At 32.8% G+C, this 15,565-nt stretch overlaps 1 protein-coding gene across 1 annotated transcript; it reads right to left on the bottom strand.

The window, feature by feature from the left end:
• Nucleotides 1–13,046: 13,046 nt before the first annotated feature.
• LOC107464343 (NAD(P)H-dependent 6'-deoxychalcone synthase-like) lies at nucleotides 13,047–15,207 on the bottom strand. The gene is made up of 3 exons (XM_016083275.3): nucleotides 14,837–15,207; nucleotides 14,384–14,627; nucleotides 13,047–13,643 (listed from the first exon to the last, which is right to left on the bottom strand). Exons 1-3 carry the CDS (start codon nucleotides 15,157–15,159, stop codon nucleotides 13,254–13,256), a joined length of 957 nt encoding a protein of 318 aa, XP_015938761.1. The 5' UTR covers nucleotides 15,160–15,207; the 3' UTR covers nucleotides 13,047–13,253.
• Nucleotides 15,208–15,565: the final 358 nt, after the last annotated feature.

The raw sequence follows: 15,565 nt of genomic DNA, 5'->3' as shown, positions 1-15,565 counted from the left end.
TGTCTTTTTATTAGTTTAAACTTTAAATTTTTAGAAGAAATAATTTCATTACATAGTATCATAACTTCCATATATAACAAAAAAGATTTAGATTTAATTTGGTAAAATTTTTTTTTTAAAGTAGCTTATAAAAGTTAACTTTTAAAAGAAAGTTTTTTTAAAAGGTGTAGCATTTATATTTGATAAATTAAATTAAAAATAATTTTTAATAAATATAAGTAACAATAATTACGTTTGATAAAATAGCTTTTAAAATTTAAAAATACTATAAAAGACATAAATTTAAACATTAAATTTAAATATTAGTTAATATATGAGGTTATATTAGACTTTTAAATTTTAAAAAATAAATGTTAACTTTAAAAATCTCTCTACCTTAGTTGTTTTCAAATGTATTACAATCTTTTGAAAGTAGTAAACATAAGCACATAGTCTCTTTTTTATTTATCAAATATAAAATGAGAAACTTATGCTTTTAAAAAACACAAGTATTTTTTTGAAAAACTTTACCAAACCAAGCTTTAAAATTCGATTCTTGTTATTTTTAGAAAAAAAAATAGCATAAACCAAATAAAAAAAGACTCACACAACAAAAATTCTAATTTTTTAAAAGAAAGAAGAGATTGAAACGAAAATCCTGCTTTTACAATTTGATTTGAAAATTTAAAATAAAAATTCATAAAAACTCAAACAATTCAACTCTTCGAAATCTTATTGCTAATTTGCAGTCATGTAACTATAAGAAAAATTGCTTGCTTCGAAAACAAAATATATGAAAATTGATAAAGAGTAAAAATCATAGGGTTATAAGAATCTTGCCTTAGAAATAGGGAACAACTTCACTCCTGTGTGTTTCTGACTTTTGCTCTTCTTCTATGATTCTAAACTAAAGTTGCAAGCAAATTCAAATTCTCGTTTTGAATGCTAAATTTGATGTTTATAATCTTCAGGGTTTTATTTTAAATGGAAATAATCAATAAATTATAGACTAAATGTATTTTTTTTTATCATAAATCACCATATTATTGGGACATTATTGCCTACCATGATTACTTTGGGATTTTCTTTTATCGAAATCTTTAACACACCATTGTACTTTTCTGCCGAATTACCATAATAAAATCACAATGTATCATTTATTTCTAAATCAAATCACCCTAAAAAATTATCAGTAATTCGATGATAAATATAATTATTAGACAATCATGCGTGTAAGTTTATATTTCACATGTTGTTTTATTAATAACATTAATTTGATTCCATTCAAAAAATGGTAATGATGACATCTGTGTCAAAAATAATAACAACATCCGTGTAAAAAAAAAGTAACTATTATTAGTAAATATCTTTATTTTAATTTAAAACCGATAATATCTACAGACACTAAATTACATCCTTTATCTTAATAATAATAATTATTATTATATTATTAAAATAAGACTCAATTTGAGTAAACTTCTTAAATAAATTCTCTTAAAAAAAATTTAAAATATAAAATTTTTTATTAATAACAGCTTATAAATAAATTATTTTATTTTTGAATTTTTAAAATAATGATGATAACAAATATCTTTCAATATTAAATGTTGATTTTACATAACCTAATCCTACTTGTTTTAAAATTTGCCCAACCAACTTTGTTAGAGACGCTCTAGTGTACAGATGTAAGTTGGGAAAGATGTAAAGAGAATTTATTTTTTCTACTTGGAGAAGGACATGTGTGGCGTTTAGTTTTTAAAACAGAGCAAGGTGTCAGCGGTGATGTTTTGCGTAGGCTTAGATGGAGTGAGGCTAGTCAATACAGTTAGGTAGTTTGAGTTGTTGAGACACGGGGTAAATGGGTGGGCGGGTCATTTTGGGTTTAGGTTTTGGAAAAAAAAAGGATTGATGGTAATTCCTCTCAGAAAAAACTTTGTGTAGTGTGTGGGAAGGGATGCATTATTTCCATGTTCTAGGAGGGTTATGGAAAAGGGGACAGCTCATAGGGAACCGTTGATTGTTTAGCCAGTTTAATCCAAAATGAAGATCGATCATAGTGGCACTAAGTTAGATTTGGATGAGTTTTTTTTTAGCTGCATGGATCGGAGGGGAGTTTGGATATATATGTTTGGAAACCGATCCAACCAATTCAAACCACATAATTTTGCTAATTTTGTTTGAAATCTAATGTTGAACCTTGTTATCTGTATATAGTTGATTTGTTTGTGAAAATGTAACTCAAATGCAACCGAAACTGGTTGGAATACAAATATACGATTGCACGGGATTAAGTTGTTTCAGAGAGTTATGCAATTAAAACCGGACCGGTCAGACCTAAAGGACAAAGAAAGTTAGGAAACAGTTAGAAAAAAACCGAACCGGTCGGAGGTTGATTGGTCGAAACCAGTTGGAAGTGTGGCCGGTCGCCAGTGTGGAGCCCTAATTTTGCAACCAAAGCCTCACTCCTTGCTATCCTGGTGCCGTGAAGAAATTCGTAGTCTAGGTGCCACCAACTGACTTGTTCTCGGCCGGCCTTGTCGCTGTTGGTCGATACTCCGCAGATGAGTATCTGGCACGTGAGGATGCCACAACCGAAATGCTTAGGAAGCTTCTCCGGAGCACAAAACAGCGCATCAATGATTACAACCATGACTATCTGGACGACTGCGAGGTTGTCATTTACGAACAACAATGGGAACTAGAAAACTTAAGAAAAAGTTACGAGGAACTCAAGGAGGAGTAGACTTCCGACGCGGCTATAAGGAAAACATCTTCACCCAGCTCGAATAGGATGCCTTTTTTTGCTGTCCTTCGATTAACTCTATATTAGGTCGTCTCGTACCAAAATTGTTGTTACCTGTCTGTCACAATACCTATCTTGTTCTCCACCATAGTGAAATTAATTTCCAGGTTTCCGACTACACTGACCATAGTAATAAGACCCGGACCGAACCGGCCAGTTCGACCAAAAAATGAGTCAAATAGACTCGGAGCCGGTCCGGTCCAGTATTCGAACCGCTTAAGGAATGGAACCGATCAAGAACGGTAAGAACAATTTAAAGCCGTTGAAAACCCCCCAAAATCGGTTTAAACCGATGTAACCGAACCGTTTAATAGAAATTCCAAAGACCATAAAGATGTAGTTTGAACCTGGGTATTCTTTCTATATGCATGCTCTCCTTGCCACGAAACTATATGTTGTTCCTTGTTATTTTGAATTTTTATTGTTAATTATATAGTAAAATTGCATAATAATTTTCTTAGATATTATTTTAATTTTCTAATTACTTATATTTAAATTAATTATATTTTTTATTATTCATATTTATTAATCTAAATATAATTAAACACGCTTATAAATAAAAAATATCAAATATTTTTATTATTTACAATATAATTATTTTTATATGATTATACGATATTTATTAATATTGTTTTTCGATAATCACATATAGTATATAACGATGTAATAAATATAAAATAATTAATAAGTTATTAAAATAAAAAATATTTACTTTAATATAAAAATAAAATTAAGCAATCTTTATTATAAAAAAATACTAAAATTTTATATACTTATTTAATAATAACTAGATTATAACTTATTGATTATAATTTGTTGCCACTTGATTGTTTTTAAAATATTAGTGAACATATATGTATTTTAATTTTTTAAATTTACGCTTTAGACTATTTTATATTCTAAATTTACGTAGGACCGATTCTGCCGGTTCAACCAGTCACTCATCTTTCGAACTAATAAATCACTAAATCATGGGTCTGACTAGTTCGAACACTTTTTCGGTTCTGACAACTATGACACTGACACAACATGAAACCGGTGAAATCGGGCAAGGACCGGTCATGTCCCGCAACTGACGCCCAACACTCTCCGGCTTCGAGGTAACTGGCAACCCGTTAAACAGCATGTTCCTGAGTTCATGAACTAGTGTCCCGATCCTCGGTCTTCTTCGCGCCCTCATGCTCTTCTTTCCACTGAGCTATGTTGTTCTCACTTATATGTTAATTAGCGATACATTTTATTTTTCATCATTGTTGAAACCTTCAGGAAATTTTTTTTTCATATTATTCTTCAAAAAAACATATGGTATGTAACATTATAACAATCATAAACTACCTATTTAGTGTTTAAAATGAATTTATTACCTACGGTATAAATAACAAATTGTAAAAGTTTTAACACAAAAAAAGAAAACAATGTTTCTGATACTAAGTTCATAGTCACCAGGTTAACACTTGTGCATTATAATATGTTGAAACTTCATTGTTTTTAAAATATTAGCCAAGACATATGCATGTCTTAACATTTATCTTTTGGTCTTCGAGTCTCTCGTATCGTAGAGCTTACATTGGACCGACATTACTGGTTCAACCGGTTACTCACCTATTGAATGCATGAACAAGTGAACCAATTGACTGACCGGTTCAATTTAGGGTTCGGTTATGACAACTACGGTCCCAACGTGAACATGCAGTAACTTTGAGGATTTGGGTTATGACCACACTTGCTATCATCACTTTTGAGCCCCTAAGCTGCCTACTTTCTTTCACCCTGTTTCCCCAAATCTTTGCCTAATTTCACTGGTTCTTGCCATCTCTCAACATTCACAACACCTGAGAGCTAATTAAATCGCGTCGTTACTCGTTTCTCGGTCCAACCTATTGGCCTAGTCTTCCTAACTTTGCCTCTAAACCCCCCAAACGTCCAACGTAAAACGTACGGTTATAAATAGAAACAATACATCTAAACTGCATCTATACACTATTCACTTCAACATATCTTTACAATTTCCCGTTTTGGCGATACTGCATGAATTATACTGTTATCATTAATGCCAATGTTCTGAAAATCGGACCGGACCGGCCGGTTCAACCCGGTTAACCGAAAATCGGTCATTTAGCCGGTCCGGTCCATGCACAAAACCGCGCTGCAAAAAACCGGCAAAAAAACCAGCCGAACCGGTGGTTAACCAGTAAACCGGGCAAACCGGGCCGGTTTTTATAGGTGCCGGTTTTTTCCCCTACTAGTCAAACGGCGTCGTTTCTTTAAAAAAAAAAAAGAAAAAGGGGATGGAGAACGCGTGACTTGCTGAGGCTGCCACTCCCAAAATTGAAAACCCAAAGCCAAAATCCCTAATCTCTATTCTCCTTCTCCAAAATCTTCGAAGAAGTGAAGGCTGAAGAGTGAAGAACTGAAGATTGAAGAACCCTCCACCGCCACTCCCAACCATTAGCTCCACTCCCAATCTATTCTCCACTCTCCAACATTGAAGCAGCTTCTGCATACAACGGATCAGAGGACGCCGTGAAGAACACCCGACGTTCGGCCACCTTTGCGCACCGTCGCCGACGTCCGCGCACCATCGCGCACCGTCGCCCACGCTCGCGCACCTGGGTTTCTGGGTTTCTCCGTTTCTGGCTTCTGGGTTTCTGGGTTTCTAGGTTTAGGGCTTCTGGATTTGTGGCTTCTGTTCGTGGCTTCGTGCTGTGTTGTTTTCTGGCTTTTCTTCGTTCTTCTCTTGTGGTAAGATCAGGTTTCTGGCATCTGTTCAGTGTATGACTGTATGCTATTTCAATTTTTTTTCTGGCTTCTGTTCTTTTTTTTTTGTATGATTAATCAAATGTGGAATGAATTTGTTGTATACTTGTATGTTGGATACTTGGATTTGAGAATAAAATTGATGCATGTTGAAATTGAAAATTTTGTTCTGCTCTGTTCAAGTCTGCTCTGTTTAGTTATTTTATTTTGTCAATTCTGCTCTATTGAATGCATATAAAATTATAAATTGTATGAACTATGAACTATGAATTGATATATTGCCATTGGTCTGGACTCTGGGTTGCTGGCATTCTGAATTTAGATGGAACAGTTACAAAATGATCAACAACAACAACATAATGCTGGACAAGAATCTCAGACAGGTTCCTCTCGAGGAAAATCTGACCCAGCTTGGAAATATTTCACTGTGAAATATGATAAAAATCATAAGGCACAATATACATGTATCTTTTGTTTGAATACTTATAATGATGATTATGACTTCTAGTGTCTTTGTTTAGTTGAAGTATTGTTTGTTGAATATTGTTTCTTTTGGTTGCAAAACATTGTGTTTGTCATTTATGTGCGTTTTAATTTCTTTAGTTACAAACTTTGATATTTGAAGTTGTTTATGACCTTTTAATGATAAATTATGTATTGTTTATTTTGTGAAATTGTTAAATTTTGAATGTTATTAGTTTTGAAATTATTGCATTTAACTTTTTAAAATTATGTATTAAATTTTTTATAATTTTACTCTATATTTAATTAAACCGGTTCAACCCCGGTTGAATCATTAAACCATTGAACCAGTCACTTGACCAGTTCGATAACCGATCCGGTTCTCGCAACCTTGATTAATGTAGTAGTTCCTACTTAGTTCCTGCACAGTAAACGCTATCTTGGGTGAAGAACATGACAGATAGAGGGCGGAAGATCCATCAATCGAGTGACGAATATGGAGACAGATTCAAAGGATGTCTACCAGTCTCTCCTAAATCTCAATCTAAAAAAAAGCAGATTTCAACCTCTGAGGAACCATTTTCCAACCAGTTTAAACAAACAGCCATTTCACACCATTATAGAAGCAGTATCACTCTCAAACTACGCCTCTAAGTTGATTACCGCAACATGACAATAAATACAGCCACATGCGAGCTATATAGGGGCATCACATGTTTCAATACAATGACAAAAAAAAACACTGTGTTTTTAGATATCAAGCATTCTGAGGTTTGACCCTGACTTGAGCGTCGTTGTCTTCTTCACAAGTTTCACGCATTGGTCGGACTAACGAGAAACCCATAGCACGGCACACAGGAAACAGGCTTTGCAGGAACCCTTTTTTGGTGTCGACGAGGTATATTTTGGAGTCCAATTATAACCATAATAACAGAGATTATTAATGAAACTCATAATATTAATTAGAGGGTAATGTCAGTGGAAAGTCTTCAACAAATAATAGAGGCAGCTAAAAATACTTTTCAAATTTAGAAAAATTACAACATACATAAAAACCTTATGTGGTAATACAATAATAAAGGATATGTTAATTTTTAGATATAATAAAACTTGTGTTTTAACGAACAATAACATAAAAAGTCAAACATTACCTAACATAAGATGTAACAATATAGAAATTTCGCAAAACTATAGAAACCAATAGAGTAATTAAACCTAAAAAAATATACATTATTGTTATAAAGAAATAGTTAAAGCAGAAAAAATTATGACAAAAGGCATTGGTTCTAGAATAATGTTCATGAGTTATAAATAAAACATGCTATACATAATATTATAATAAGGTCTATCAAAATACAAGAAAAAAGTAATATATATAGTTATTAAAAAGTTATAATCTTGTAATTATTAACAAACTTCACCATAAGTAATAATTAATTATTGGAAAAGTATACGGAACCAAAAGGAGACCAGCCAAAAACTAAACAAAACCACATTAATCTTAATTAATTCAATTTTATTTAATTTTCAATATTTGTTATTAATTGCCGTGCTAAATGAAATCACCCCTTGACCAATATGTTTCAAAAACCCAAAAACCACTCCTGTGATCACGGAGCACAAAATCAAGCCCGATTCAAACTTCCGCTTTCCTTTAGTCAAGCCCGACTCAAACTTCCTCTTCCATTTGGTGGCGCAATGCATGGTTCTCTCTACATATCATTGACGGCGCCAACCTCCTCTGTCAGACCATCCAAGTACCGCTCCATTTTCAAGTGAAGTATACGCTTCCCGATTATTCATCCTATCGCGGCGGCTACGGTGCATGATTCGGTATTGGTTACATTAGCGATGCCAACCTCATCCAGTCAAACAATCAAAGACAAGGCTACGTTGCAACACTTCCGGAAGAGAGAATCTTCCATGGCGTTTTCACCCCCTGAAGGAGGATCGATTAGTACATTGATCAATCCAACATAAGGCGATGAACAATTCAGTGTGGGTGAATTAGGCATTCAAGAGCAAGAAGGGTGGAAGGTATGTTGCATTAGCTTCTCCTTGGTTGTTAGAAATTTTGTAACAATGTGGTATTTGAAGCATTGTTATTCATGCTAATTAGATTTTTTTTTTACTTCAAAAAGTATATTTATTTGGAAAATTCTGGCACAGTTATATATTGAGCTGAGCAAAGTATGCTTGAAAATTGCTACTAAATACTTACCAGCATGTGTGAATCATTAGAATTGCCATCATTAAGGTATGCTTGACTCCCAGATTGTGATGCAATTTTTTTATGGTTTTTATTGAACTCGTTCATTATATAGTAAGGAATGTTCTTAACTTGACAATGATTTTTTCCGGTTTCTTTAATTAAAGGTCGACGAAATTACCGATGTCGTTGTGACTAGAAAGGATGAGCTGGACGACGGACATGAGATTTGAATGTGCTATGTTGATGTTTCTAGTTCATGCTAATTAGATGTTTTTTAAGCGACATTAGACCTTTCACTGTGTTAATTTTTTATATTGATTAAGAAAGAACATGTGCTCTTTTTGGTAGTAGTTATGCCTTGGCAAGATTTTTATGAGAATATGCTTTGATTTTACTCTTCATTTACTTCCTTAGGGTAGGATACATCAATTCGGCACATGCTCTTTTCAGTATATAAACAGATATTTTTTTAATTTATTTTATCAATGAGTTAGAAGTGAGGTCGTCATGTTGTTTATAAACGGCACTCTTATGCATTTGTTTTTTTTTTTGACAGACCTTTACGCGAATCGACGGAAGTGGGTTCTAATATTCTTCAAGAGTGAATTTTGGGCAGGCATAAGGAGTACACAGCGTAGTGAAAGTATGCACGCATTTTATGGTGGATACCTGCATTGTAAAAGTGGTTTGGTTCAGTTCATCCATGAATACGACAATGTTCTTGAAACCAAGGAGCAAAAGGAGCTGGAAGATGATGCTGCGGACTCAAAAGGTGTCATCTCATGTATAGGGAGCACGAGCATTGAGAGACAGTTTCAACAGGAATACACCAGTAGTGTGTTCAGGATTCTTCAACTGGAGGTAAGAAAAAAAACCGATTGCGTAGTTCGATCAATTGAACAAAAGGGAGATACAATTTCTATTACAGTGGACGAGCAGAAGGTATTCTAGGGAAAGCCTGTCTACCATACTTCCAGGGTCGACTTTGACCCTTTGAGTCGAAAGGGTCAATGCAAGTGCAACAAGTTTGAAGCCAGTCTACCATACTTTCATCATTAACACGATTGTTGTTATCTTTTCCCCATTTATCGTTTATTAAGGTTTTAAATAAACAAATTGTCACATAGTTGTTCGCAAAAATTAAATGTTTAAATCCGCCGTGAAAACGGACTAAGAGAATTTAAAAAAAGGAACAAAATGCATTGATATCTAAATGAAGTGCACGCAGTCGCTAATGCATAACACATGAAACAAAAAAATCATATACAAAACCATCCATTTTACAATGAGAAGAAACATCCGAGTCCATACCAAAGACACCATCCACTTAAAATCCTACCTACTGTAGCCTGATCACGACTGAAGTCCGTGCAATGCGTTAATTTCCAGCAATTTCACAATTCCAGCATTAGAAAACAATAATAAAAAAAATAAAGAACACCTCCATTTAGTAAACACCACGCGAGTTAATGCACAGAAGTGCCAGTTAAGCATAGACATGACCAAAAGGGTTATATACACCGATCAGAGTTCACTCAATATTATCAATATGCAATGAATTGCTTAATCAACTACTGACATCACTAACTTGGAAAAAAATGGCTTGAGAATCATAAAATAACTAATATATGAAACCTGCTGACGAGTATCTAACAAAACACGAGCCACTCACTCATCAACGAAGTACTAACAAGTTCACATGCTTTAAACATGCCAAAATATAAAATAGATCCAGAATGATCCAATTTACAAAGTAAAAGAAACATCCCAATTCCTAGCTCAAGCACCATCCACTCAGAGATTTACGATTGATTGTCACCATCAACTTGAGAAAATCAGCAACATGAGATGATAAACCTGCCAGCGAAAATAGGATTTATCAGGCTCCACGAAACTAGTTTAAGCTGGAAGGGTAGACATCATTTTACCTTTTTCCCCATGTTGGATGGGTTTCACTTCAAATCAATCCTGCTGAGATCTTACAAGAAACAGCCCCTCAAAATTGCATATAGAAAAACAGCAACAATTTCACCATCCAAACTACGGTCATTTCAAAAACTAAATGAAGAAAAAACAGCTACTTGAACAGTGATTATTCAATTCTTAATTGAAGTTGATGTGCTTAGAATTATGGATATTCTCTAGTAATTAACAAGGCTTTCAAAGGCTGAAAAAGTAAGCAAAATGAAACCAATGATACATAAACAAGTAAATCAGTAAACAATAAAAAAAAGAAAAAGAGAAAGAAGAAGAAAACAGTAGTGCCAATTTCAAAACCAAGCCCATCTGCAACTCCCAATCAAAGCATAAATATACAGAGATGCTGAGAAAGGAACTCTTTTTTCCATTCCTTTGATAATCGAAACATGATGCAACATAACATCACCATCTTATGACAAATCAGAAGAAAACATAATAAAATTTCCATACTTTCAAGAACTTGTCAAAATCTGAATTAAAGCAGAAACACTCTATTTATAATAAAATTGATCTCATCTCATTAATTATCTCTAATGTAAAATCAAATTTAAGATCATTTTATTCTATTTCAACAACCAACCCCACATTTAAATTCACACTGTATTTTCAGCATGCAAACCTTTTAAATCAATATTCCAGTTGCGGCAAGGAAGTCGCATTGTAGTGACTTATTTCTGTTCACGCGTAGAAATGGATGGCATATACGTAGTGAACCCGCTGGAATCTTCTTTTTATTTTTTCCTTAAGGAAGACTCAAGTCAATTGGTGACCCCGTAAAAGGATGAGAACCAGGAAATTACATTGCATAGATAGTTTGTGAGAAGTCAAAAAGACCAAATTAATGTTATTTCTTCCCCTTTATTTTTTCTTTCTTCCAAAAAAGCAGTGTATTCTTTTAGTAACAAATCATTCACACAAATATCCAAAATTATACACTCAAATAAACATTAACAAATCATACACTCAAATATCCAAAATTATTCCACATAAACGTCCCCTAATTTAGCAATATCAAAAAACATCTCATATGAACACCATTCCTAGTCTCTAAACCAAAGAGCAGAACAGAAACATCTAGCCTTTAACAACTACAATTACAATATCCAACCCAGGTAAAAGTAATATCCAATCTGTACCAATTGCAACATCCATGACCCTTGCCCCTTTACTTTTGTATTTTCCTATCTTCCCTTTTTGAGAGATTAATTAGAATCCACCCAAATTCAATTAGGAATCAATAAACATACTTACTTGTGACCAAGATTTTGTAACACTCCAAAAATATGAAAAACATGCAGCTGCTATATTTGCCAAGGACCAGTGATGCCCCAAAATTGTGTTACCTAAACTGTATAACCTGGAAAAGAACATCCATCGAATTAAAACTCACACGAACCACTACAACAAAACCCTGTCCAATTCCATTTTCAAAACATGCATAGGAAGTCAAAGGGAACATCTACTATACTTACCAATTAGTGAGACGAACGGGGGTTTTCAGGATGGAGAAGTGGAGGTCCACCGGCGAGTAGCGCAGCTGCACCACGTAGCTTCGGCAGCGCCGAAAAAACCCACATGCAATAGCAGAGCGGCGTCGCTCTTGTTCCAATTTTGGAGGCGCGATGGTCGGGGAGGCTAGGCACGGCGTCGCAGCGTCTGGAGAAGTGAGGGAAGAGGGTTGCGCTCAGGTAGCTTTAGTGGAGTCGCGAAGGCCAGAACCGCTAGGAGCGCCGTCGCGGTGTCCGGAGAAGAGAGGGAAGAGAGTTGTTGCGCGATGGTTCCGGAGGCGTGGCGCGGGTGTAGATGATTTTCAAATCCTGTGTGGTAAAACGGTGAAAGGAGGTAGGGTTTTTGGGGAGGGTGAATATGGTTTACCCTGGGTCATTTTTGGATGGTGCTGATGTGCATTGGGCTATTGGGTCCCAGTCCAGACACATTTGGCTGAATTTTGGCTGATGTGCTTTTGGTTCCCTAGCAATACTCTTAATTATTAACAAATCAATCGCGCTAAGTAACCAATAGGATCTAATCAATAATAAGCCAATAAATATTTTTAAATTACAAAATATACTAATTAATTATTATTAATTAATAATTATTTAAATTTTATTTTTTAAAAGATACAAAATTAATTATTATTGATTATCACTTCTCACTCTAATTCACCTTTTACCATTAATTACACAAATCCTAATTCTTCTTTAAAAAAAAATCGAAACTAAAAAAAAAACCAAAATATAAGATAAAAATTGTCCAAATTTTAAGAAAAAAAACATACAAAATATAAGAAAAAGAATCATCTAAATTCTAAAAAAAACATATAAATATAAAAAAAATAATCCAAAACTAATGAAAAAAATCATCCAAAATTTAGAAAAAAAAACATAAAAGATAATTAAAAGAATCATTCAGATAGAATTTTTTTTAAATTTTAAATTTTAATTTTTAAATTTTTTTATAAAATTTAAATTATAATAAAGTTGGCTTATGTTAATTTGTAAGGGAGTTATTTTTCTATACTTTTTGTATTTTTTTTATAAATAACATTATGTAGCGAGATGTAAAGAAATTAATATCAAAACATGTTACATTAGTATGTTTGATGCTAGATATATTATATATCAATTATTTTTAATATAATTTTTTTTATTTTTCACTTGTCCGATAAAGCAAAGATTAATTCATTATAAATTTAAATTCTATTAAAAAATTTATTATTAACTAATATGTTATAACATATACAAAACGAAATTTAAATCACCGATATTTATTTAAACGGATTAGCTCATAAACTAACGAGACAAACCCAAATTTATTTTTTAATATAAATATAAAAGATATATAGAAAAAGACAGGAATATCATTGAATTATTGAGAACATACAAGTCCCTTTATTTGAAGACTATTTGTCTTCGTATTTTATTACAGTTCCACACAAGACAAAGACAAACTAAAGATGCAAAATATATAATAACTAAACATAAATGCATAATATTAATTAAATTCTTATTTTATTTTTATTTTTTAAAAATAAAATAAGAATTTAATACATAACATTATCTAATTTTCTCCATCCCAAAGATTTTCAGCAAATTCGAATCCAGCGGGACCGTTCTTCACTTTGCGCTCTTGTTTGATTTGATTAATCTTTTGATAATCATCATTTGTAAGTGAAAAGTCAAATATTTCCAAGTTCTGTTTGATTCTCTCTTTGTTGTAACTCTTCACTGCAAAAGTTACACCTTGTTCATAGAGCCATCTAAGACTTATATGAGCAACTGTTTTTCCATGAGCATGTGCAATTTGCTTCAATAGTTCATTGTCCATAACATGATTACCACCCCAAAAGGAATCTTTAGCTCCCAAAGGAGAATATGCAGTTACCACAATACCCTTAGTTTTGCAGTATTCTCTTAAATTCTTCTGCTGCCAGCAAGGATTCAATTCCACCTGTTGGTGATTGGTTTAGCACGTATTTAATTTAGTAACTATTAATGAATGAATAAAATTAAAAATAAATATTCTTTTCGGTTTTTTATTATTTGTTTATAGGACAAAGCCACTTTTTATAGTTCAAAAATTTGTAATCAGTCTTCAACCATTCAAGTAATTATTGTCTAACCAATTTCCAAACATTCAAATAATTTGTCTAAACGAATCCTGTATCAAAATCCACTTAGACCAATCACTTAAATTATTGGAAATCAGATTGAATTTTATTTTTTAGTTATAACTAGTTGCTTTAGCCATCAAATAAATACAATATAGAAATAAGACTGAAAAAGACATTTATCTGTTATTAATATTTGGGAGTCACTCAGATAAAGATGTCAAAAACATCTTTTTTTGTTAAAATATTTTTTAATAATTAAAATTTAACATATATAATCGATTAAACTGTGTTATTTTTCTTTAAATTAGCCAAATAAATTAGTTTATCAAAAAAACAATAAATTAATAATCATTTTTTATAAAAAATAATATTAATTTAGATTAATTTAAGATTTAATTTACTATTTTTTCAGTTAAATTAATTTATTTGACCAAATTTTAATAAAAATATGATTTAATTAATTATATATATTAAATTTTAATTATTAAAAAATATCTTTAAAAAAACATTTTAACGTTTTTATCTGAACGGTTCCTTAATATTTATGTGTGTAACTATATCTAAAAAGTTTAATTACTTGATTAACCGCAGGAGGAATAGTAGCAAAAGAGAGGAGATTTTCAAGCTTTTTGCAAGAGAAGTTGCTGACTCCAATTGATTTAGTGAGACCCAAGTTTTGGCATTCTTGCATTGAGGTCCACACACCCTTCAAGTCAAATGGCAACAAGTCATCTTCATCGTAAGGAAATTTCTTCAGCTCAGGCTCTGTAGTCAATGGCCAGTGGATTAAGTAAAGGTCCAAGTATTCTAATCCAAGAGTCCTGCGTAAATGCATCAAGATATAAATTAACATGTCGACACGTGTTATATATATGTGATACAATTAAGCTGCATATAAATTATTGAACAATTTTCAATTATTATATTCACATGAAAATATTAACAGCCACATTAATGATTTTTTTTTAATTGACATGAACATATATTGATACAAGGTAATTAAAGAGTCATAATGTATCTCGATTCTTACTTAAGTGAATTTTGTAGAGCTGGAAGAACAAGGTGGGAATGATTATCGGACAACCATAACTTGGAAGTGATAAAAAGTTCATCCCTAGAGCTTATGAGACCAAGTTTAAGGGCTTCAGTAATGGCCTCTCCGAGAGCTTGTTCGGAGCCATAAATGGAAGCAGTGTCGAAGTGCCGGTAACCGAGCTTGACGGCCTCAATCACAGCCGCTTTGAGAGTGTCGCTGTCATTCGACATGGCGGCAGTTCCAAAGCCGATGACCGGCATGGTGAATGATGATTGTAGGACAACATTTGGGACCACCACATTTGTTGTTAGAGACATGATATTTGCACAAAAAATGTATCTAAATGTGAAGGTGCAACATCTCTTTTATAGGGTAGAATGGTAATTAGCGTTGCGGACGTGCATGCATCTATTTGGCATTGACCAATATAACATAAATTAGTTGCCTTGTTAGGAGATGCTCACAATCCGCACGCACATCCAACAATAATGTATTGCCTTATTAGGGACTGCTCAAAATCCGGACGCATTCATATCCCATGCATACCACCTACTTCCAGAATGTTATAACAACTTAACGAAAGTACGGATACTTTGTCGAATTATTTTTTTATATTTAAAATATATTTTAGATACAATATTTATTTGATATTGTGTCTGAATAAAAATTAAAAGATATTTTTTTAGATATGTTTTTACACATTAAAATATCATCAAGTTATTG

The sequence above is a fragment of the Arachis duranensis genome, chromosome 9 (assembly GCF_000817695.3).
Source record: "Arachis duranensis cultivar V14167 chromosome 9, aradu.V14167.gnm2.J7QH, whole genome shotgun sequence".
NCBI lineage: Eukaryota > Viridiplantae > Streptophyta > Magnoliopsida > Fabales > Fabaceae > Arachis > Arachis duranensis.
This window is presented reverse-complemented; position numbering and strand designations above follow the sequence as displayed.

What these genes read in the sequence shown, in the direction of transcription:
- LOC107464343 (XM_016083275.3), bottom strand. Translation starts at nt 15,159, where the DNA reads ATGTCTCTAACAACAAATGTGGTGGTCCCAAATGTTGTCCTACAATCA. An exon ending in GCTCTACAAAATTCACTTAA is followed by an intron (nt 14,628 to 14,836) that starts GTAAGAATCGAG and finishes GCATTTACGCAG; the next exon opens with GACTCTTGGATTAGAATACT. An exon ending in TTCCTCCTGCGGTTAATCAA is followed by an intron (nt 13,644 to 14,383) that starts GTAATTAAACTT and finishes AATCACCAACAG; the next exon opens with GTGGAATTGAATCCTTGCTG.